This window comes from Triticum dicoccoides, chromosome 1A (assembly GCF_002162155.2).
Source record: "Triticum dicoccoides isolate Atlit2015 ecotype Zavitan chromosome 1A, WEW_v2.0, whole genome shotgun sequence".
NCBI classification, from domain to species: domain Eukaryota; kingdom Viridiplantae; phylum Streptophyta; class Magnoliopsida; order Poales; family Poaceae; genus Triticum; species Triticum dicoccoides.
Genome location: NC_041380.1, coordinates 553,857,879 through 553,881,043, shown reverse-complemented (window position 1 = coordinate 553,881,043; position 23,165 = coordinate 553,857,879). Strand labels below are relative to the sequence as shown.

At 47.3% G+C, this 23,165-nt stretch overlaps 4 protein-coding genes and 1 long non-coding RNA gene across 5 annotated transcripts; 1 reads left to right on the top strand and 4 right to left on the bottom strand.

The window, feature by feature from the left end:
• Positions 1-521: 521 nt before the first annotated feature.
• LOC119288949 (uncharacterized protein At4g29660-like) lies at positions 522-1,512 on the bottom strand. Its single transcript, XM_037568414.1, has 2 exons — positions 1,213-1,512; positions 522-858 (listed from the first exon to the last, which is right to left on the bottom strand). The coding sequence occupies exons 1-2, from the start codon at positions 1,393-1,395 to the stop codon at positions 724-726; spliced, it is 318 nt and encodes a 105-aa protein (XP_037424311.1). The 5' UTR covers positions 1,396-1,512; the 3' UTR covers positions 522-723.
• A 43-nt stretch (positions 1,513-1,555) lies between these two features.
• Positions 1,556-5,808, top strand: LOC119288940 (flap endonuclease 1-A). Its single transcript, XM_037568408.1, has 17 exons — positions 1,556-1,695; positions 1,836-1,952; positions 2,509-2,567; positions 2,684-2,743; positions 2,847-2,900; positions 2,994-3,042; positions 3,138-3,185; positions 3,428-3,493; positions 3,672-3,722; positions 3,806-3,925; positions 3,997-4,081; positions 4,183-4,264; positions 4,448-4,556; positions 4,639-4,695; positions 4,773-4,819; positions 4,945-4,999; positions 5,494-5,808. The coding sequence occupies exons 1-17, from the start codon at positions 1,684-1,686 to the stop codon at positions 5,563-5,565; spliced, it is 1,143 nt and encodes a 380-aa protein (XP_037424305.1). The 5' UTR covers positions 1,556-1,683; the 3' UTR covers positions 5,566-5,808.
• Positions 5,809-6,369: 561 nt separating this feature from the next.
• On the bottom strand, positions 6,370-10,513 carry LOC119288929 (glucosamine inositolphosphorylceramide transferase 1). The gene is made up of 4 exons (XM_037568402.1): positions 9,904-10,513; positions 9,683-9,805; positions 8,503-8,670; positions 6,370-8,417 (listed from the first exon to the last, which is right to left on the bottom strand). Exons 1-4 carry the CDS (start codon positions 10,165-10,167, stop codon positions 6,735-6,737), a joined length of 2,238 nt encoding a protein of 745 aa, XP_037424299.1. The 5' UTR covers positions 10,168-10,513; the 3' UTR covers positions 6,370-6,734.
• Positions 10,514-12,448: 1,935 nt separating this feature from the next.
• LOC119288917 (uncharacterized protein ycf36-like) lies at positions 12,449-15,982 on the bottom strand. The gene is made up of 4 exons (XM_037568397.1): positions 15,376-15,982; positions 15,257-15,285; positions 13,464-13,520; positions 12,449-12,836 (listed from the first exon to the last, which is right to left on the bottom strand). The coding sequence occupies exons 1-4, from the start codon at positions 15,839-15,841 to the stop codon at positions 12,615-12,617; spliced, it is 774 nt and encodes a 257-aa protein (XP_037424294.1). The 5' UTR covers positions 15,842-15,982; the 3' UTR covers positions 12,449-12,614.
• Positions 15,983-18,497: 2,515 nt separating this feature from the next.
• LOC119288908 lies at positions 18,498-22,186 on the bottom strand. Its single transcript, XR_005141345.1, has 3 exons — positions 21,936-22,186; positions 19,687-19,812; positions 18,498-18,813 (listed from the first exon to the last, which is right to left on the bottom strand). It is a non-coding gene; the product is annotated as an uncharacterized LOC119288908 (long non-coding RNA).
• Between the last annotated feature and the right edge of the window lie 979 nt (positions 22,187-23,165).

The window sequence follows — 23,165 nt, the reverse complement described above, 5'->3', positions numbered from 1 at the left end:
TCGCCGCCGCGCCGCGCTCGTCCAGCCTCGGCCGCGCCCTCGCCGCGGCGTCGCCCCGCCCGCGCACGCGCCCCAGCCTCTCGGTCTCACTGATTTGTGGGCCAGAGGGAAGGCACGGGCGGACAGGAGTGGACGAGAGGTGCGAGGAGAGCGTCCGTTTTCTGTCCGTTCGGAAGCATTCTTGGACCAAATTTGCTCCAGGTTTGGGGTTGGGCGGGACAAAAAAAGTGTCCAAAAGACAACTTTGTCTGTTTGGGTATTACCGTTGGGTCGTATTTTATTCCAAACAGACAAATTCGGACCGGATGGGTCACGCGGTGGAGTTGGCCTTGGCCTTATGGTGGTGTGCTCGTGGCTGTTCCGGTGCTGCATATTCCCTCCGTTTCAGTTTACTTTGTATATTAGGTCTCATGGCACTGCCTATCGTTGGCTGCACGCTGGCAATGACTGGAACCTTTGTTTTAGATGATGCAAAATGAGAGCATCCCAGCGCTATCTATTTCGCTTGGAAGATCATCAAATCGATAAAATGCAAACAATCTGCTCCGTGATAGAAATATCAATTTATTTGTGCAAACAAGGATACATAGAAAGACCATTATGATTCACGGCAGTGCGCAATCACCAGAATGCAAATTGCAAGAAATGCAGGAATGCCATAGCTACACAGCAGACAGTGAACAGCAAACATTTCACAGCATCCCCAGCGATCTCCAAGCAGTTCTATGCCGGCTTAGCTTCCTCGGGCGTCTGGATGAAGCGGGGAACCTCTCCGTTCACCACCCTCCATGGCCCCCAGTAGAACATGGGCGGCATGATCGGCACCGCCTCGCCCGGGTGATCCTCCCAGTACTTCTCCTGCTCCAAAAATACAACAGCAACACACAATCAGGTGAACTCCAGAGGCGATGTAAGCACACAAAACCAAGCCTCTCCAATGCAGTATCATAATTGCGATCCTTCGATTTTCAAATAAATTCCTAAATTTGAAGCCACATATCACCGTAGGAGATCAGTGGAATCTGGCCAGTAAATAAAGAATGCAAACGATGCCATGCCAGGAGATGGATAATTTTTGATGCGAGCTGTGCTATCCTGAGCAAGGAGGCATTTCGTCGAGCATCTACCGCGCGAGCGAGCGAGCGCGCAGACAGGAAGGGGGAGCGACGTCCGAGGAGGCCCCGGCGTCGGTCCGAGAGCGAGTGGCCTGACCTTGTAGAGCTGCTCGGTGACGGCGGCGCCGACGATGGCGGTGTAGAAGGCGGCGACGTAGGTGCCGACGAGCGGCGCGAAGGAGCGCGGCGGGCGGTAGGGCTCCACCATGTCCCACAGCACCGTCTTCTCCCACTTGTGGAACTGCCGGTCCGCGTACCACCTCCACAGCCGGCTCGCCATCTCCCCTTCCCTCCCTCCGGCAGCTCGCTGCAGCCTCCCCGGCGGCTCTGCTTTGGGTGCTGTTCGAGATTAGGGGTGGCTTCCCTGGGCCTGGACGCTCTGCTATCTGAGCCCGCCCGCCCGGCCCGGCCCGGCCCATATGTACCACGGCGCTCCCAGAATACAAAGACCGGGGGGCGGAAAGGAAAAGAGAAAAAAAAACTGAAAATAGCCCGCGGCCTCTTCTCCCCCCTCTCCCCGCCCCGCCCCCGCCGCCTTCGCGCGCCGCCTGCCACCGTCGCCGGCGAGATGGGAGTCAAGGTGAGCGCGTCGCGTCGTGACCGGCTGCCTGAGCCTCCTCCTCTCCTTGTGGATTTTGAGTATCGTATCCTGTGGATTCGGGGGCGGTTTTCCCCGTCACATTCGAATGGAGAGGCGATTCATTTTGTGCGTGGCTGTAGGGTTTGACGAAGCTGCTGGCGGACAACGCGCCCAAGTCGATGAGGGAGCAGAAGTTCGAGAGCTACTTCGGCCGCCGCATCGCCGTCGACGCCAGCATGTGCATCTACCAGTTCCTCGTATAGCCCCCATTCTCCCCTGACCCGCATGGCCTCTCCTCCATTTACTGTTTGTTTCTATGTAGTATTGTGCTTGCACGACAGTGACCTCGGCCAGTTTTGTGCTGAAGAGTCCATCTCTATATGCGGCTGGTCGCTGACTCTACGCGCATTCTACGATTGGGCCTATAGCAGATTTGCTCTCTTAGGTTGGGTTTAGGGTTTTGTAGACCCTCGTGTGGTGGCAGTTTTGTGATACTGGTTGCCCAGTGCTGGAATATTTCCCATTTTATACTCTTAGAAGATTGTTGCAGTAGGCTGCCAAATTTTCACCCACCCCTTGCGCATATAAGTTGCGTGTTCTTACTTTGGCTGGGTTGATTAACAATGAGCTGATTGCCTCTAGCATAGGATGTTTTCTCTTATTTACAACATAAAGGAAGGAAAAATTTGAAGTTGCGCCGATGAACTGTCTTCTGTGTGGATGTTAACAAGCAGTTGTGAGATAATAGCAAACCCTTTTTTTACCTAACGCGATGAAAGGTGGGATATGTTTCTTATGCTTTCCCTTGTACAGATTGTAGTTGGAAGGACAGGGATGGAAACCCTTACAAACGAAGCCGGCGATGTCACCAGGTTTAGATCTCTTTCTCTCTCTCCAACCATACTTAATATTATTTGACTTGAAGTACTGCTCAAAGTTTATAGTCCTAGTATGTATGTTCATGCGGTTCTTTCTTTTTCTTGGACAGTCATTTGCAAGGCATGTTCAGCCGGACAATAAGGTTGCTCGAGGCAGGAATTAAACCAGTGTAAATCCAAATTCTTTCATTTCTTAATATCAGAAAATTTTCATATAATTACATGTGAAAATATCAGTCTATTTTTAATGGGATCACAACATTGCTCATGCAGATATGTTTTTGATGGCAAGCCTCCTGAAATGAAGAAGGACGAGCTTTTAAAAAGGTTATTTATCCTTTGGTTGTTTCCTAGCACACTTTATATGTTTGCCTTCACTACTTTTTAGGTTATACAATGCTAACCTGGAATACTTGTCAGACACGCAAAGAGGAATGAAGCAACAGAAGGGCTGACGAAGGCAGTAGAGGTTTGCTGACGTTGCTTTGATCAGTTTTTTATCCACGCTGTTCTTCTATGCTCTCTCTTTTGACCCCCTATGCGAAATGCATTTTGTTGTTCTAGGCAGGAGATACGGATGCAATTGAAAAATTCAGCAAGAGAACTGTAAAGGTGAGAAATTACTATTTTCAGTTGTTTGTGATAAAGAGTCTTGAAATTTTTCATCACTCGTAATCTCCTTAATGTAAGACGATTTGCATTGTGCTAGGAGCCAACTGGTTCCTTCACTGAGCAAGTATCAACTGAACTTTTGTACCTTTTTTTTGCATAAAGTGATGTTATGTAATATATGTGATGAATTAGTTCTCAGAGTAAATTCTAGCTTTACATCTTTCCATGTCCTTTATGAGCAGGTCACGAAGCAGCACAATGATGATTGTAAGCGTCTACTAAGACTGATGGGTGTTCCTGTTGTGGAGGTAAATTCAGTTTTGCTCACTGCCATACATATTTTACAGGGTACACATTAACATATATAATCATGTTTTTATGTGGAATTGGTAAATTCGCTTTCTATCAGCATATAGTTTATGATTTATTGTGTGTTTGTGATGCTGTTAATTTCACTTAAAGTTCCCTCTCCTGTACCACCAATAGGCTCCTTGTGAAGCAGAATCACAATGTGCTGCCCTTTGCAAGAATGACAAGGTAATATTAACATAGTGGACTTCCACTACCTTCTTGTTTTCACCCTCTGCTTCCATTTTTATTTAGTACAGTTTATTTTGTAGGTGTATGCTGTTGCATCCGAAGATATGGACTCACTTACTTTTGGAGCTACACGGTTTGTTCGTCATTTGATGGATCCAAGTTCCAGGAAAATACCTGTTATGGAATTTGAAGTTGCGAAAGTATGCAGTATTATGTTGAGCATAAGTTTCATCCTTATCTTGTATACACTTAACCAAATTTCATACTGCAGATTCTTGAGGAGCTTGAATTCACTATGGACCAATTCATTGACTTGTGCATCCTCTGTGGATGTGACTACTGTGATAGCATTAAAGGTATCATTGCTTACTCTTTCGCTTTCATTTTGTAGTCCACATTTATCAAATTATGTAGCTAGCAGAGAAGTTTTCTAACTGTATGGAATCTTGTCCACTAGGCATTGGTGGTCTTACAGCTCTGAAGCTCATTCGTCAGCACGGGTCCATTGAGGGCATTCTGGAAAATATTAATAAAGACAAGTTAGTCCTTATCCATTTTGAAGGTTTTTCTATTGACTTAGTGCTCAGCTGAATCCAACATGTCAGTTGTGTAGCACAGTGGCCCAAGATTTATCCGCTTTAAAGTCGTGCACCTCTTGGCCAGTGAAATTCTGGTTTGTGTTGGTTTTTAATTTCTTCGCATGTGTCCATTGTCTACTGTAGATATCAAATTCCTGAGGACTGGCCTTATCAAGAAGCTCGGCGCATGTTCAAGGAACCCGATGTAACACTGGATATTCCCGAGCTCAAATGGACTGCACCTGATGAGGAGGTATGTCTACTGTCCTTGTTACTTGCCTCGTGAACTGGAAGTGAACAATTGAAAATACCCATTACTTCTAATCTTTCCCCAGGGCCTCGTGAACTTTCTGGTGAAAGAAAATGGTTTCAATCAAGATCGTGTGACAAAGGCATGCATTTTTCTTGTCTCTCTCTGTTCCAGTTATTTAAACATTTTTATCAACCATATGTCGTGGGTTTCATGTAGGCCATAGAGAAGATTAAATCGGCGAAGAATAAATCATCCCAAGGAAGGTGAGCATTATATATTCACATACATGGTTCTTAAGAATAATACATGTGTGCATAGTCACTTTCTTAGCACTTGAACTTGATCATAGATCATCATACTGTAATAATTGTTGACTTGATTTAATCAGGCTCGAGTCATTTTTCAAGCCAACTGTTAGCACATCAGTGCCATTGAAGCGGAAGGTACATACATCCACCAAAATGCCACTTCATGTTATAGTGCTTATATATGTAATCCTTGGCCTTGTCTGGAAACATCATTTTCTAGCATCATATGCAACCCAAACTTTGGCCTAGTGTGTATCTGATATTCGTACCACTATTTGGGTAGTGCTAGACATCACCAATTCACCACCAGGCTACCTGCCCTAGTTTGAACTGTAGATGATTCCATTGTGCAACACGCCTGATATCAACATCACCACAAGACAGATGCACATTTCCCAACAGTATTTTCAAATGAATAAGCAGCCGGGTAGATACAAATAGCAGAAGCTATATTTTGAAAACTAGTGCTGTAATAATTCTAGACGATTTTCCCTCGGGGGCTCCTATAGATTGTGTTTAGTGTTGAATTGTGCACTAACAATAACACATTTGCCCTGCTGGGGTAGTACTATATCTTTTCTGCATGACAACATTTCACCACTTGAATTTCTGTATGGTATGAATCGCAGGAAACTGCAGAGAAACCAGCCAGTGCAGCTGCTAGCAAGAAGACGAAGTCAACCCGCGGAAGGAAGAAATAAGTTGGATGCGCAAACAAAAAGCTGCAGTCGCATCCTCAGCTAGACCAGTCGCCTCCTGTTGTGTAACTCAAATGTTTGTTCGGTGCTCTCTAGTCGTTTCATGTTCGAAGATTAGGTAAATTAGCGACTTGAGAAGGGAAAAAACGGAACTCTGTCTCATGTTTGTTCATCTGCTGATAGTTGTAGGGTCGTACTTTCTATGAGAATTCAGCAATTTTAGGGTTGGTTTGCTTTGGTAGCTTCCATGCAATCTGTCCAGTGAAATTTTAGTTAGACGGGCAAAGCTTGGACTTCTACCAACCGGCTAGGCCAGTCTCGGGGAAAGTATCCAGTGCTCCCAGTCTTGGGTACTCCCGGTACTCTAATGTCAAAAAACATTTTTTTAATATTTCATTTAAAAAAAATTGTGAATGTTCATAATGAATATGACTACAAGCCCTCCAAATTTCAAGTCCAAATTCGAAACACACATTGAGAAACAAAAATATAAAATCTAGCATGAATAGTGTAAAGAAGAGACAAAAGCAACATTGATACTATTTAGATCTGGATTTCTCTTTTTTGTTACTGAATGTACATTTCGATTTTGGACCTGAAATTTTTAGGGGATGTGGTAACATTTCTTGTGATCATTCTCATTTTTTTCCAGAATTCTTTGAAATATTTAAAAACATTTTTTAACATTGGAGCACCGGGAGTACCCAAAGGCTGGGAGCACCGGATACTTTCCCGCCAGTCTCGCTACGCCACAAAACGTTAGAATTTCTCCTGCCACTGCAGTCCACTCTAGTGACGTGAACAAAATTCTGAAACATCTAAGATGAATTCCTTGCACTCTAGTTTGATAAGCAAAACCACACCATTTACAATTGGAGAAACAAAGTGCAAAAAGAATATCTATGAGAAAAGAAGGACAAGCATACGACCCAATCGAATCTTAGCGCATTGCAGTTGGCCTATTTTGAGCATTGAACCAGACACTGAAGAGATCTTGATCTACTGCAATCTAGGCTTCTAGCCAAAATCTAATAGACACTTCTACCAAGCAGGTTATAGCATTTCCGTCCCGTGCTGCAAAACTTCCCACGGGACCAACAACAAAAAAAGTTCTAAGCATTTGCATCTGTTGGTTGTGTACTATCTCCCGCCCCCACTGTCCAGAGCCCGGGCTATTTGTCCCAGCCATCTTGTCGCCTGCCGAACTCCCATTTCTGTGGCAGAGGGCCGTATATGGAGGAGAACTTGGCCAGGCACTTGGTCCTCACGTCGTAGTGCTTCTGGGTGTCGCGGCTGATGGCGACGGAGGAGAGCTTGGAGGTGTCGATGGCCCACGCCGGGTGCACGTACTCCACCGTCCTCCCCCCGGCACCGGAGCTCGCGTTCGCGTACATGAAGTTCATCAGCAGGTCCTCACAGTTGAAGTTCTTGTGCACGTAGTCCCTCCCTTCCTTGGCCTCCTCGCTCCAGTACCTCTTGAAAGCAAACTCACTGTCCATGAATGCGGCACCTGTGAGGATCAGGTTGTAGCCCTTCTTGCCCCTGGCGTACCGCTCGTTCCTGTACTGCGGAGGGTCGCCGTCGATCATCCGTGGGTAGAAGCCGACCATCCGCTCGGGGTGCTCCCTCCACACCTTGAACCCTTTCTCTACGTCGCTGCAGGTCATCATGATGTCGTCGTCCAGCTCGAGGACGGCCCGGGTCTTTATCAGAGGGTCGACTCTGAACCTGTTGTTGAGAGAGTTGAGCTCCTCCACTCGTATCCTGACAGGCACCGTGGAGTCGAAGGCATCACTGCCAGGAGGGTTGCCTTTGTTCCAGACGACAACTATCTCCCTGACCGACTCGCATCTGGAGTAGTGTTCGACGAACATTTTCAAGTTCCAGAGCCGAGCTTCATATGTCATGGTGACCAACGTGAACTGAGAGCGCTGACCTTGATGTGTGTATGCCTCTTCCGTGCCATTACCACCAAGTAGGAAGTGCACAGCGATGCAGACGTTCACGGTCCCTAATAGAGCAATCACGCAGAAGAAGAGCTTGTTGGACCATGTTTTCTCATTGAGCCTTGCTTTGGTGGCTGTGATGTATCTGCCAAGGCTGGTAGAATATCTGCGGACTTTCTGGTTGAAGCGGTAGACAGGCAAGATACGGGACAATTCATTTCTCCTTGCCGGGGCAGCCCAGAAACTCGGAGGGATGTAGCAATTGATTGCACCTTTCACAAACCCCACAAAAGTGACCAGAACTATGGCTAGCAAGAAACCCAGGTAACCAGAGATGGACCTTCGCGTTGAATCGCCTGAAGGAACGCGGTCACCATCCATTACAGCTATCCATCTACCAGAGTCAAGTTGCTGCGCGTCCAAGTGATGGTACCTCATACCATTCCAGGCATTTCTCCCCTTCTTTGGCTCTTCAATCCCAAGTTCTACTGGCACCTCTTTGTATTCTTCCTTGCTTAGCTTTTCAACTTTGTACAACTTAACCTTCCGTCCATAGGTTCCGCTGCAATCCTGACCTGGACGATACAACGACCCTTCAAACATGAAGAGCCTTCCACCATTTCGAGCTCCCAAACTTTTGTCAGCTTTGTAAATAGGGTTCTGCCTGTGCTCTTTCCAAGGACCAAGAGGAGAGCTACTGTACCAAATCTCAAGCTCTGCATTCTTCTCAGTTCCATACCGTGTAAAATCCGAGGCAAAGAGCCACCAGTTATCCTCATATTGGACTAATGAGGCGTCAATAAGTGGTTTGTTGATGAGCACCTTCTCCAATGTCCATTCGAGCGGAAATTTAGTAGCACGATAAAGTCGAAGCTCCTTCTTTTTGTTCCCCTCTGGCATCATATAAATCTGAAAAAAGAGAAAGTTAGTACCTCGACATCTCCAGAAATAGCCACTTAGTTCTCAGGTAACAGATACAGAGTGAAAAATATACCTCATTCTCATATTTGAACACAAAAGGGTAGGACAGGTGCCATGCCTCATCTAGAGCAATACCAAGAAACTCCCATGTTGCACCTTGATCGAAGCTTCTTGCAACACCAATATCACCATGCATTGAGGTAGTTGTTTTTGTTTCAAAGAAAAGAAACAGTGTGTCGCCCTGAGAGACGAATAAGAAGTAATATCCGGTTGAGAATTCCAGAAAATATCAATGCAAAACATATTATGGTAAGTAGAAAAGAATGCAGAAGGTAAATCGCATGAAGTTCTTTCTCAACTCAAGAATACTTCTATGAACATAAGTCCAAACATATAATCCATGAAGATGGCATTTCTAGGTTGACAAAAAGTATTAAGAAACATGATTTAGATGTCTTGTATGAAGTGTAACATAAATATCATCCAAAACAGGTAAATGCACAAACAAATATCCTCAAATGTGTTTCTGGGCCTTATAAAAACTATTTAATTGGGCAAATCCACTTATGTTGTCATGCAGTGTACAAGTACGCTAACGATGTGCTTTTGTTTGGTACTTTGGTGCATGAAAGTCTGAAACCATCAACCAAATCAGCAGCATTTCAGAAGCTAAATTTCCTCAAAAATACATTTCAGAATCACACTAATTCTTTTTCATGCAAGCATGTTCCAGTGGTAGTTAGTCTGTTTTACAATCAAATTACAGGATTAATAGCTGAAGTGTTCAATCATGCCATGGAGACAATGTTTCAGTATAAACAAGGTTGCAGTCCTCCCCAAGTAAAGTTATCAAGTTAAATTGTTCATGATGCACTGGCAATTCAGTACGCACCAAGCTTGGTAGTTAATTTTGCATCCCCGACTAGAACAGTTGATACAATGTCTTCCACATGCTAATAGAACCGTCAGAACACCATATCCAGCTACCCAGATAGACATCGCACTCCCAAATCCTGTCCTACTCCTAAGCATCCGAGAGTCGAGCCGCAAGCCCTTGCTAAGCCTCGGTTGCAGAGGAGCTGAATTCAGAAACACCGCAACCGCCACCAAAATCCACCCAGTCAGCCTGAATTTCGCTTGTTTAGCAGCTCAAGGATCAAGGATTTGCAGCCCTGACGCCGCAAATTTCGCGAGATGCCCGTACATGTACACACAGAAGTAAAGCGCAATTCCGCAGAGTTGACGGACCGTACCTGCAGGTAGAGGAAGGGGTCGGCGACGAAGTTGCTGGGGTAGCCGGCGTCGGTGGCGGAGGCGCAGGTGAGCACGGGGTTGGCCACCGGCCACGCGGAGCCGTTGGCGCTGCTCCTCCCTTCCTGCGCGAACCAAATCAAAACAGCAGTGAGCACCCCAGCGCCTCCCCGAAAGTCAAAACCCACACCACACACAGCCTTGAAGGCTCGAGGCTCCTCACCAGCTCGATGGGGCGGAGGTGGAAGGGGCTGCTGCCGTAGAAGACCCCGATGGCCCAGGAGCCCTCGCCGTCGGGCCGGCACCCGAGGGCCTGCGAGTCGGGGAGGCGGAACGAGGCGACCACCACCCAGAAGTAGGCGCCCCCGACGAGCGCGGCGGCCGCGGCGGCCGCCAGCAGGAAGGGGAGCGCGGGCGAGGAGCGCGCCGCCGCGGCGAGCCCCCGCATGCCCGTGCCTCCCGTCCTCATCGCTCGGCGCCCGGCCATGCCCCGCCAGCCGGCATCGACCGCCGCCCGATCCCAATCCCCGCCGGATCCTCCTCCGCCCCCTGCCGCTGCCGCTGGCGGAATTAGAGCAGCGCAAGTGGGCCTAGTTAATTAATCGACGACAGCGGGTTAAAGCGCGGGCGGAATGGGATGGGATGGGCCGCAGGCGAGGCGAGGCGAGGGGAGGAGCGAGCGAGTATTTGGTGGGCGATTAGCTAGCGAGGGAGGGAGGGAGGGAAGGATTGTGCTGTGCCGGCGCGGCGGCTGCCTCGCTGGCGCGGCTCTGGCTGCCGTGTGGGGGAAGGTGGTGGTGCTGGTGAGGCCTGCGCGTGGGCGTGGGCGTTTTGCGGGGTGGACGGACCCGAGGGCGAGGGGTTTGGATTCCAGCCGGGGCGGCGGCGACGGCATGTTTGACCCCAAGCGGCACGGACACATTCCCCCTTCTCGGATTTTCCGGGGCTCTGTACTAATTTTCAATGCCTTCTCGAAGCGGACATTTCAAAACCTTCCCTCTGTTCCATAATAGAAAAGCGTTTTTTTAGATAGGCTGGCCTAAAAAACGCGCCCTTCTATTATGGAACGGAGGGAGTAGAATTCTCTGCTTAAAAAAAATATATAAATGCAATGGTTTTTCTGGCTGAAAAACGGAGGTGGAATGGCTATGAGCTGTGCTTGAAAAATCGTGTGCGGTGGCGAATGGTTAGGGGAGTGGTTGTGCTCGACATTGAGCTCCAACTTTCGCGAGGAATACCGCCTTGCCGCGGGTATCCGGTGAAGAACTGGACGGATTTGTGATGTTGGAGGCTGTGGCTATCGTTTTCAAAGCTTTAGGTCACAGCGACGAACTGAGTGCCCGTAACTTTTGCTGGCCACCCACAGCTTCGGATAACTGCAATCCCGCCATGGTCATTTTCGCAGCAAAATCCCTTTGCGCACAAGTTCCCACGTGTTCGTGAAAAAATTGCCATGTGCTTTCGAAGAACTTGTCATGAAAAACATTCGCAAGTGCCATGCTTCCCGATTAACGTTCGTTGGCTATTGGGGTCCTTATAAGATATTTTCCTCCCCTCTTAAAAAGTTTAAGTAAGACAAGTGAGTGCCCGTAACAAATTTAGCAAGTCCGTGCCTGATACCCGGTTTTTCTTAAAAGGAACAGTCCACGGGTGATTTTATGCCGGCATCAGGTTCTGGAATTTTTGTCATATAAGACCATCTATGCTTTCGTATTGTCAAAAAAGACCACACCCGGACCGTATTGACAAAAAAGACCACATACAATGTGGCAGCAGGTCTGGCAGCCGACACGTGGCACCTGCCGCCACAGCAGCCGGCGGCAGGACTTGCCGCCACAGACGGCGGCGGCAGCTTCTGTTTAACAGATTTTTCGCCTCTGCATCGATCCACAACGGAATGGAAAGGCTAGGTGGGCCCTGCCGCCATAGAGGGTGACGGCAGCTTCTTTTACTGTCGTGCGACGCAGCATCTCATTGAGAAGGTACTCTGCGCCTAGCACTTAGCGGCACGAGGAAAATACATGGGCTGGGCAAGAATTAAACCAATCACTCTGCGCTGAAAAATCTCGCAATTAAGCCAACGACCTGACCCTACTCCACCATGCAGTCTCGGCCCACGTTCAACGCACTCTTGCCAATCAACGCTACTATCTTGGTAATTACTAACAACCAACGAGCGGCTAACTAGCGCAGTAAAATGAGCTGCCGCCACCTTCTTTGACGGCATGGCTCACATGCCATCTCCGTTCTGTTATGTATCACTGTAGAGGCGAAAAACCTGTTACATGCAAGCTGCCGCCGTCGGCTGTGGCGGCAGGTCCTGCCGCCAGCTGCTGTGGCGGCAGGTGCCACGTGTCGGCTGCCGGACCTGCCGCCACAGTGCATGTGGTCTTTTTTGCCAATACGGTTTGGGTGCGGTCTTTTCTGGCAATATAAATGTGTAGGTGGTCTTTTCTGACAAAAATTCCAGGTCCTGTGGCGGCGAAGAGTTGCCGGCCTGAGGAAACGCCGAGCTCCGGAATGGACTCCTCCCTGGATTCGATCCGGAAAAGCGCCCGCCGAGAGAGATACGTTCTCAGCAAGTGGGACGGAGACGCATCGTTTTCTCAGGCAGGCAGCTTCCGCCCGGTTTCGGCGGCCAGCACGCCCGCCACACAAGACGCGAACGCTCCCAACCGCGTCAACGACATTCCTGGCGCTGGCGGATGACCCAACGGCGTCGCCGTCACCTCGCCTGTCACGTCCCCGCCAGCCAAACCGGACCAAGATACACAGGACCAACAGCTACATACAACTATACAAGGGATTTCATTTTTCGTATGGACTATCGCTATGTACGGCTAGATATTTACACCACTTCACCCTGATGAACAGGATGGATGCTATGAGATAGATGATCCTGTCATCGCCTTCCACCAGAACCACCGCCGAAAGTTACGACTGGTCGCCGCCGAGGTTGGGCTCCCCGCAGAAGGCGTCGGGCTCGAACGACCTCGCGGCGGCGTCGCTGTACACCCCGGGGATGGCCCTCCCGCCGGCGGGGTTCTCCAGCGGCTCCCTCGGCTTCTCGGTGTTGGCGTAGAGGAGGATGCAGAGGGTCAGCGACACCGCCAGGCCCACCAGGGTGAACTTCACTCTGTTCAGCACCGGCTTCACCTGAAGAAGCAGCATGTGCTACCATATTAGTTTTTCCCCCCTTTTACAGCATGACCATGCAATGCAAGTATGACTAATATCATGAAACTTGGTTCACGAAGGGGTCAGCGTTACACAGAAGGTGGCCAGCACGGCGCCGCTTGAATGAGATGGGATACTGGAAATAGACAGCATCATCAGGGAGAAGACTTGAGATGATGTAAAGACCAACTGTTTCTTATTGCTTAGTCTCGTAAAGCTATAATGCGTAGCCTGTTACACCAAACAAAGTCCTACAGAAAGATTCCTAATGCATGATTTAGTAGCTCCCAGTGGCCCACGCCTATCACAGTTTAATACTACTTTTTTTTATAGGAACATGGCAGTTTAATAGTGTGCATCATTTTAGAAACAGACTGGTCCAGATAACGCCCATAAAAGGTAGATCCAGGCAATCGGTTCTTTATACGAGTATATTCTTGTCAATAATTACACAGCTCATGCCATGTGCATACACCATTCAATATTCATTTCCCTAGCTTCTTGACAGGTATCTCAACAGAAAAGAAGCACTTTGACAGTTAACATAACCGATCAGACCAAAGTGGACTAGGATGTCAGAGGTTAACATGTATGATGTCAACTTACAGAAAATGATCCGAGAAGACGATCACGAGCTAGAACTTCTGGGGTTTTAACCCATATCTGCCAAGAGTAAGAAACAGAGTCAGGATGCCACAGCTAATTCCAATGCCTGGTGCTGAATATGTACACTATTTTCTCATATCTCCATGCATAAATTAATCTAGTCAGCATAATATCTGCAACATCATCAAGAATGAAATCAGTGAAGGGGGCAACCTAACCCATCTAGACTAAAAAAGAATAGCCCTGTTTTAATAGCATCGGCTGAATGGGTTAAATACTACACGGGCGAAATAAGTCGTCATGTTTACATCATAACTTCTGTTAAAGCTAGCTGGGTTTCTTTACTAAATTGCTCCGCGCTAGAGTTGCAGCATAAAATGCATGAAGTGTATGAATCAAAACAAGTGAAGCACCGTCATAACCAACATAACTGAAACTCCATTTATAAGTTAATGTGTACTCTTCAGAGATGATTAATTAATTGGATCCTGTGAACATGTGCTTTTGGTATATCATCTTTGAATTTCATATCACTGTTGGCAACAAAGTCCATTATGCGAGGCTTCAGTTACAAAAATACATAAGCATACAAACACTTCAGTAGTACATCAGTAATTTCAGGCACAGAGTTATGCTGAATACATCAGCAGTTTCAGGCAGAGTTATACTGAATACATCAGTAATTTCAGGCACACAGTTATAGTAACTTATAAGGAATTAAACAAGTAGTGTGAATGATCTTTTGGTGGCGTGATGCTACTTGTGTCACTTGCTCGGTGATCTTTAGGTGGTGTGATGCTACTTGCGTCTCTTATTTAGTGATCTTTTGGTGGCGCAATGCTACTTATGCCTCTTATTCAGTGATCTTTTGGTGGAATGATGCTACTTTTATTACTTATCCAGCTTCATACTTTGGTGGTGTGATGCTACTTATATTATATTGGGTGCTGACTGCCGCTTCTCTAGTTCAAATCCCTTACATCATCAATAATGAAATCAGTGAAGGGGGTAACTTGACCTATCTAGAGTAAATAAAAAGCCCAGTTTTAATGGCATCCGAGGAATGTGTCAATACTACAAGGGCGAAATAAGTTCCCTCATGTTTACTGTTTACATCACAGCTTATGTGCAAGGTATAATAAAGAGTTAATTGGGTTTCCTTACTAAGTTGTTCCTCCTTAGAACTGGAGCAGAAAAGTGCATCAAGTGTATGAATCAATACAAATGATGAATTGGTATAACAAACTGAAACGGAAGTGTATATGCTTCAGAGATGATTGAATAATTGGCGTCCAATGAAAATGTCCATGCTATGCCATCTTTGAATTTCTATACCAGTCTTGCCAACAAAGTTCATCATGCAAGGCTTCTATTATAAACATGCAAAAAAACATACAGAAGCGAAGGTAACACTTCAGCACTAGGTGCATATTGAACATCAGTAACTTCAGGTACAGAGTTATAACTTATAAGCAAGCGAACGGCTATTGTGAATGATATTTTGGTGGTGTGATGCTATCTCGGTCAATTACTCAGTGGTCTTTTGATGGTGTGATGCTAATTATATACTTATTACTTAACCAGTGATATTTTGGTGGCGTCACGCTACTTATATTATATTCAGCGCCGCCAGTGGCTTCCCCAATTCAAACCCCTTACATCCCGCTGATTATACTTCACTAAAAGCCAGTTGCTCTTGAACAATCATAGCATCCGAGGGTCGTCAGGTCAGCATGTTATTAACAGAATAAAAACCAGATCACAGAAACGAGTGATCATGAGTATCATCTCACCTGCCCGTCGTACCATCCCGTCTCCTCATCTGCGAGGAATCACGCACATAATTCAGGCACAGAGACACTACAAACCGGCCGATCAGAGGGGAATATATAAAATCGGGCGGGTGGCTCACACTCGACGGTGGCGCTGAGCAGGCGGTTCCCGACGTAGGCCCAGCCGAGGTACATCCTTACGACGGCGAGCGTGACGGCGAGGATGCCGGAGCCGGTGGCCCCGAGCGCGAGGTGCAGGGCGTCGCCGCCGGCGCCCCCGCGGCCGCCGAAGGCGGCGACGGGGAGGCCGACGAAGAGCGCGAAGGCGGCCCCCGTGAAGGCGAGGCGGGAGCAGTAGAGGCGCAGGTCCCCCGCCGCCCAGGAGAAGGGCAGCGACGCGGCCAGCGCCTCGTACTCGTTCACGGGCCGCTGCTCCGGGGGCACGGGGCACCAGTCCGTCCCCGCCGAGCTCCCGTTCCTCGACGGCGGCACAGCCGACGCCGGCGCCGTCGCGAGGCGCCGCCGCCGGGGCCTGCCGAGAGTCGGGGCGGGGTTCGGGAGCAGGTGGAGGAGGCGGGGGGCGTGGAGGGAAGGCGAGGCGGCCATGGGGAAGGGAAGGGGGATGCAGACTGCAGTGCGGGTGCGGCGAGCGGAGCGACCGAGCGAGTGGTGGCGAACCGGAAGCAGCAGCGGCGGCGGCCTGGAGTGGAGGTTCGGCTCAGGCCTCAGGCTGGCTCGGTCGCGGTTTTTGCGTGGCTGCCTCTCCGTGCCCGTGCCGTGTGCAGTGAGTCGACTTGCTTGGACTTGGGCTTGGACTGTAGGAACGTGTGGCACTGGCACGTGGCCTAACATATGCGTGCAAGCATACACCACACCAGCAATGATGCTTCCTTTGGCATTCCATGGCTTACATGGTATTTCTACTTCTTGCATTTTTTTCCATGTTTAGCCGGCTAACGTTTCACTATTTTGTATGTCGATTTTCATAATAGTTTATAAATTTTTTACCACAACAAAGCCCACCAACCAAAAAAACGAGCCTTAGAAGTCGCGAGAGGGGCGTGGCTGCTCTCGCACGACGTCCTTTTTGTTCTCATCACTGCGGTTCTGGACGCCCTCCTCACCTACACCATGGCCGCTATGATGTTGCCACCGTTTGTGATTAAGGCGCTCGACGCGCTGCTTCGGAATTTCTTCGAGACGTGGTTGAAGCTGCTTCCGACACACAATGCCTTGTTGCCTGGGAGGGCGTCTACCGCCCTAAGGCCTTGTACAATGGGAGGTGCTTAGAGAGATGTTTAGAAAAATAATTCGGATTTTTCTGAAGCACCGGTGCCTATTTCTACAGGAGAGGCGCTTAGTTAAGCGTCTATCCTGTACGAGTAAGCACTGGTGCTTAAAAAAAGCCTGGTTTATTTCTCTAAACATCTCCTATTGTACAAGGCCTAAGGAGGAGGGAGGCCCCAACGTAAAAGGACCTAGCCTGCCAAAACAAGTGCCTTCTTCTCAAATTGTTTCATCGACTTTACTCCCAGTTTGAGTCGAGATGGGCACACTGGGCTTGGAACGAGCTGGACGGATTCTCATTTTTCTCTATCAGTGCCTGCTCCCAAGCTGGCGATCACTGGCAGGGCATCGCCTGCCTTGTGATGGCTTATCACATCCTCTCGTGGGAGGAGGTGGGAGACACGCGGATGACCTCCTTTTACCATGATCATTGCATGTCGTATGGGCCTCTTTAGTCTTCGTACCCTTGTTATTCACGCACACCACTGCGTCTGAAGCCTTGGTCTTGCAGGTCGTGGTGCATGGCCTCCACTCAATCCTCGTGCCTCGTCTCACCTCAATCAGGGACGGGCAACCCCGTATCGTGCACTCTTTGCCGATCAAGACAATGTATGTTTTCGACGGTCCATATCGGCGACCACCCACTCTTTCTCGCGACACTTGGGACTCTCTATTTACAACCCAGTTGTACAATCTCTCTCACGTCAACAAAGTGCAAGCCTCATTCACCGCTGTGATCTGGTCTTCCCGGACGTCGTCTATAGGCAAGTTGTTTGCTTGGCTGCTCTCCCTGGCACACATCTACAGCGGTGACAGTGCTTCTCCGAAAGACCATCGTTAACGCCGCCGATGATGTAGGCCAATTCGTACCGCCCCCTTAGATCATTTGGTTTTCGGTTGCCACTCTCTCATCTCCTTTCTGGCAACGCTTGCATCTCGACGTCAGCGACACCTCGGTTGGGGCTCTCCATCTTCTCGACGTCGCCGACACCGTCGGCCAAGCCTCGCCGAACACCTTTCATCCTGCTCTGCTGCTGGCACCTATGGAAGCACCGGAATGAGGTGGTGTTTTGGGGCTTGTCACCCCCTCTCTCCCCCTTCTCCTTCAGGTGACGCCTCCGTGCTTTGGCATTGTAGGTTCAAGCAAGATCATTGCGAAGATGTTAATGTATGGCCTCGTGCCATCGCGCACTGATGTTTGTGTCTTGATGCCTATTGGTGTAACAACTCCATGTCGCCGCTGCCTCTGGTTTTGTGGATGAGATGCTCAGGGTCATTTTGTGTCACGTAGCAATTGAGAGATTCTGTTTGTTGACGATATTACAACTGCTGAAACCCGAGCACACCATGCCAAGTAGAGTAGATTTTAGCGGGACAAATGTGATGCAACACGATCTTGGTCGAATATTGGAAGTGGTCGAGGTCATGCAACATGGAGGGAACTGTATTGGACTTATTGCGGCACCGTCAGTTCAGGAAGCGGTTAGTTTGAGCTCAAGCTCATATAAGCTTGGATGAACAGTAAAACTAAAAAAGGAAGAAAAAAAACTAGCATCTTTTTGCAACGTCGTCCACAAATGTCATTCATGATGAAATTTTGCAAGCAATCAAAACATTTGTCAATGTTTGCTAAAAAAAGCCATTTTTATTTTATTTTACGGTTCGCTCGAGCTCATGTAAGCTCAAGCTGAGAAGACCACTTTCGGTTCACGGAGTCTTTGTTGCAACTTCAGCTTGTGACCGTTAGCCCTTGTCCCAGAGAAGCTAATACGGTGGCTCATATAGCATCTGCTTGAATATGGATGAACCTATTTCTTGATCGATGTAATAGTGAATGATGTATTTGATGTAATAGTGAATAATGTATCCATTATGCCCCAAAGTAATATAATCCGTCACAGTGGCTTTCCCTTAAGAAAAAGTGAGGGAGAGCGAAAATGCCTCGGCCTTGTAGCCATCGGTGTTACGACATAGCTATACGAAACAGTCATACTTCATACTCATAAGAATCGGCATTCTCATGCATGAGTGGGTGAAATTCTGATGTGAGCTGTGCTAACAAAATACTTCACGCAACACCAAGAGAGGACCCAAAAGTTTAACCATATAGAAGTGCCTTGCCTCTAACTGTCGAGACACATAGTTCAAATGCATAAAGCGCAGAGTGCAGGGAGAAGGCAAACAAGGCATGGGCCAAGGCAATCACAACCTATTTGAACACGTGGCCTGCGAACAACGCAAGGAACATAGCGGCGGCAGCACAGTTTACGACCTTGTCCTGTCGCTTGCACCTGCAGGTTAAAAGGAACCATGTTTAGCATAGTTCATTTGTTCATACGGAAGAAAAGGAAGATCTGCAGGACAAAAGAAGAGAAAATTCCTTATTTGACACTGTCTTACAATCTGGTTCCTTATTTGACACTGGAAAAGTTTTTCTTCTCTATTTGACACTAGTCCTAAATTTTATTCCCTATACGACACTTCCGTCCATTTTGAGCCTAAATGGCACCTGAAAAGACGATTTTTGCCCCTCATGCGGTATGTGTGTGCACACGTGTGTGCTGTTGCGTGTGTGGGTGCACGCGCACATGTGTGCTGCTGCTGCATGTGTGTGTGCATGTGTGCTGCTGCGTGTGTCTTTGCTACTGCGTGGGTACGTGCGCGCGTGTGTGTGTGTGCTGTTGCGTGCCTATGTGCTGCCTGCGTGTGTGTTGCTGCTGCGTGTGTGTGTGCTACGTGCGTGTGTGTTGCTGCTGCGTGTGTGTGCTACGTGCGTGTGTGTTGCTGTGCGCGTGCGCGCGTGCATGTGTGTGCGTGTGTGTGTGCGCACGTGCGCATGCATGTTGTTGTTGTTGTGTGTGTGTGTGTGTGTGTGCACGTGCGTGTGTGTTGGTGCATGTGTATGTGTTGCTGCGTGTGTGCTCCTGCCCTCGCACTGGTGTTGCATGTGTGCGCTATTGCCCCCCACACACATACCACATGAGGGGCAAAAGAGTCTTTTCAGGTGCCATTTAGGCTCAAAATGAACGGAAATGTCATATAGGGAATAAAATTTAGAATTTGTGTCAAATAGGGAAGATTTTTTTTTCCTGTGTCAAATAAGGAAGCAGATTTTAAGATAGTGTCAAATAAAAAAAATTCTCACAAAAGAATTAGTTCCTTACTTTTCATTGCGCTGCGCCGATGCTTCAAGTATTTCCCTCATCTCTCTCCAGTCACGAGCATCCTTCTCAGGTACGCAAGCTGACTCTCCATATGCTTTTTGCGGCCCAGGTTAACTTGCAGGGATGCTGAGGAGAAATGGAATTTATTACGTCACTAACATGATATATATAACCTGTACTCAGCTTCTCAGTGGCATTATATCGAGAAAAAAATGCTAAAATACAACTAGATAAGTGGTAGAGGCACAACAAAGAGATAATGATCTGACCCTGATTCAAAAAGCTAGGGGACACCGAAAGAAGAAGGTTTGGATCCGCTAGTAAGTGTGCAATTTCACTTGTTATTTACCAAATATGAACTATAAAAGTTCTCTTGCACCTTCAAGGCAAGTAATGAGCTTGCACTATGTAGTCAACTAGCAACTGTTGTCCCTAAAAACTTTTAGTAGCTTATTCATTGCAATATGCTTAATTGTTTACAAGTAAGTAGGTCTTACCAAACATATCTTGGTTTCAACGACGGAATGATTTATCATATGCAGCTTAGTATGCAGTACTAGGTACACAGCACTTTGGGCTAGAGTAGGAAATTTAGGATTCACCTCAGTACACAAATTGCAGCCTTTATTTATGTAGAGAACACAGTATGGATCAGATGTGCTTCTTGAAACCTAACTACAGATTTTATTTATTGCTGGCAGTTAGCCACTGCTGCTCACTGGAACAAATTAATTAACTACTGTTATCTCTAAATTGCAGCTTCTTGATCTTGAAGATTCAAAAGAAGCTATTTACAGCACCCTTGATGCATGGATCGCCTTTGAGCAGGACTTTCCACTCGCCTCATTAAAGCAAGCAATTGTAGCTCTTGAAAAGGAGGAACAATGGCATAGAATTGTCCAAGTATTGCAGATTATAATTAAATTATTTTTATTGGATTTATCTTTTATACAGTATGAATTGAATTTCTGCCAACCACACACCTAGGTAATAAAATGGATGTTGAGCAAAGGGCAAGGAAATACCATCAGAACATACAAGCAATTAGTGCATGCACTTGAGAAGGACAACAGAGCACAAGAAGCACAAAAAATCTGGGAGAAGAAAATAGCCCATGACCTGCATTCAGTTCCTTGGCGTGTCTGCGCCTCTGCGGTCTCATGTTAGCTATTTACTACAGAAACAATATGCTACATAGGCTTACCAAGGTATGGACCTCTCATCTTCTACTCTTCACTGACTACTACCTATTCTTTTACTTCAAGTTTATTAGCTGGTAATTTCTAATATTATCTTATCAATGTTCATGACAGTGGAAAAGGAATGGTCTGAAAAGTGTAAAAATATTTTAAAACTGTCATGAATATTTCTAATATTATCTTACCATTACTTCAAGTTTATTGGCTGCTGTTAGTGCAAAGCTGCGGATCCAGAGGGTGGACAGGGGGATTTTGTGATGGCCTTCATACCATAGAAGAAAAGCCCTGAGGAAAATATAAAAAAGCCCAGGAAGCATTATCCCGACCTAGTGCGCACAGCCGCACCTGTTCCCGTCCCCTGATTCCCCCATCCCTACTCAGCTACTCGCCACCTCGCCTGCAACTCACCGTAGCGGCAGAGCGGCGGAGCTCGGTCGATCCAGTGCCATAGTCCGTTCCCAGGAGGCCAGGAGCCACCTGGTACCCGCCCCATCCGGCCGACGCAACAGCGGCACGCTGGCACCACCCAGCGTGCAGTTCTACTCGGCAACCGGCGGTGTGCTGCAACCATCCAGATTTGTCATGTGTGTGGTAGGTTGACCTTTTCTAAATTCTGGTTGATTGCATGCCATATTTGTTGTCATTAAGAAGATAAACATGAGGAACTGTCTGGTCATCAGGAAAATGCTACGGAGTATGAATAACTGGAGTCACATGAGTTTGACTTATGATCAATGGTGCAGCCCGTGACTTATCATTTGTGATTTTTGTAACGGTACAGTAAACTGGAACTAGGAGTTGGAATCAAAATTGTAGTATGATGCAAAGCAACTATTTCTTGAATGGCAATTCTTCAGTGCCATTTCTTCCTACATACGTCAAATTAGTAGTGGAAGATCGTAGGCAAAAAAAAAAAAAAAACCTTCCTGCAGAAGATACCCCAGACGATGTTTCAAAATCCTAGATCCGCCACTGCTGGTGGATTGGAGCAAGCGCACGATGGGGGTCTACACATGACGGAGAAAAGGAGGAGCAGGGAAGCCGCCTTACCTTGTAGGACGACGCGCGGCCGCCGGAATCTGAGCTGAAGAGGCGAGAAGGGCTTCCGGAGAGGGGCCGGGCCAGGCAGCGCCGCTCCTCCTCAAGCGCGCGCGCAGGAGACCCCGTGCTGGAGCGGAGGAGGAACGGAAGACGGCGGCGGAGCGGATCGCCGACGCCATGCCCTCTCGCTTTCCTCGCCGCAGCCCTACGGCCGTTCCTCCCCTTCTTCCTCACGCTCGATCGGGCCGGAGTACAAAACGGCCCACCTACTCGTCTACCTCGCTCGTCAGTCGTGCCGACACGCGCCGTTTCGTCGGGCCAGTATTGGCCTTTGTTTCGTACTGTTTTTCTTTTCATTCGTTTGTTCTCTTTCTTTCTTTCTTCTACTTTTGTTTATTATATTATTTTTTGAGCATCAGTACAGACACAAGCGCTCATATACACGTGCATACACTCACCCCTATGAACATACACACGCACACCCTGTCCCTATGAGCACCTTCGAGAGACTGAGCCGGCATATCATCTTGATATTTACGAAGTCACCGTAGGCGCCTCGTCGTTGACGGAAACGTCTCCTCCCACTGAAAACGCATCGCCGGAAATCCTGAAATAAATCCAGGAATAATGCGAGCACCAGGATTTGAACCCTGGTGGGTTGTGCATACCACTGTCCACCTAACCAACTCAACCACAGGTTGATTCGCTGTTTATTATATTTCAAAAATATATTCTGAATACATATATTCCAATTTTTTTGAAAAGTGCTGATCATGCATTTGAAATATTCATACAGTGTAGAAAAATTGTTCGCATTTTTTTGAAATATTTGCACCACTTAAAATATGCGTGGCATTTATAAAATGTTCACAATTTTCAAAAAAGAAAATGGTTCATGAAAGTTTTAAAATATGTTTACAATGTAAGTTAAATAATCACATTATTTTATAACATCGAAAAAATGATCGTGACATATTAGAAAATGTCAAATGTTCCAAAAAATATGTTCCTGGCATTTCTAAAAAGTTGTTTACGCAATGAAAAAGATGTCCCAGTATTGTTTTTTTGAAATTGACATGTTTTAAAAAACATTCACGTGTTTCAAAACAATGTTTGTGATATTTTAGAAATTATTTATACAATGTAAAAAATGCTTTATACTCTAATAAAATCATGGATTATAAAATATATTTGTAACATTTAGAAAAAATGATGCATAATTTAGGAAAAAAATGTTAA

Excerpts from the sequence above, each read along its gene's own strand:
- LOC119288917 (XM_037568397.1), bottom strand. The coding sequence starts at position 15,841 with ATGGCCGCCTCGCCTTCCCTCCACGCCCCCCGCCTCCTCCACCTGCTC. Across the intron at positions 15,286-15,375 it reads GCTCAGCGCCACCGTCGAGT|ATGAGGAGACGGGATGGTAC; the intron begins GTGAGCCACCCG and ends GATTCCTCGCAG. Across the intron at positions 13,521-15,256 it reads CGGGATGGTACGACGGGCAG|ATATGGGTTAAAACCCCAGA; the intron begins GTGAGATGATAC and ends TACTCTTGGCAG.
- LOC119288940 (XM_037568408.1), top strand. Across the intron at positions 3,043-3,137 it reads GGCTGACGAAGGCAGTAGAG|GCAGGAGATACGGATGCAAT; the intron begins GTTTGCTGACGT and ends TTGTTGTTCTAG. Across the intron at positions 4,820-4,944 it reads AATAAATCATCCCAAGGAAG|GCTCGAGTCATTTTTCAAGC; the intron begins GTGAGCATTATA and ends TGATTTAATCAG.
- LOC119288929 (XM_037568402.1), bottom strand. The coding sequence starts at position 10,167 with ATGGCCGGGCGCCGAGCGATGAGGACGGGAGGCACGGGCATGCGGGGG. Across the intron at positions 9,806-9,903 it reads ACCTCCGCCCCATCGAGCTG|GAAGGGAGGAGCAGCGCCAA; the intron begins GTGAGGAGCCTC and ends TGGTTCGCGCAG. Across the intron at positions 8,418-8,502 it reads TGTTCAAATATGAGAATGAG|ATTTATATGATGCCAGAGGG; the intron begins GTATATTTTTCA and ends CTCTTTTTTCAG.
- LOC119288949 (XM_037568414.1), bottom strand. The coding sequence starts at position 1,395 with ATGGCGAGCCGGCTGTGGAGGTGGTACGCGGACCGGCAGTTCCACAAG. Across the intron at positions 859-1,212 it reads TCACCGAGCAGCTCTACAAG|GAGAAGTACTGGGAGGATCA; the intron begins GTCAGGCCACTC and ends TTTTTGGAGCAG.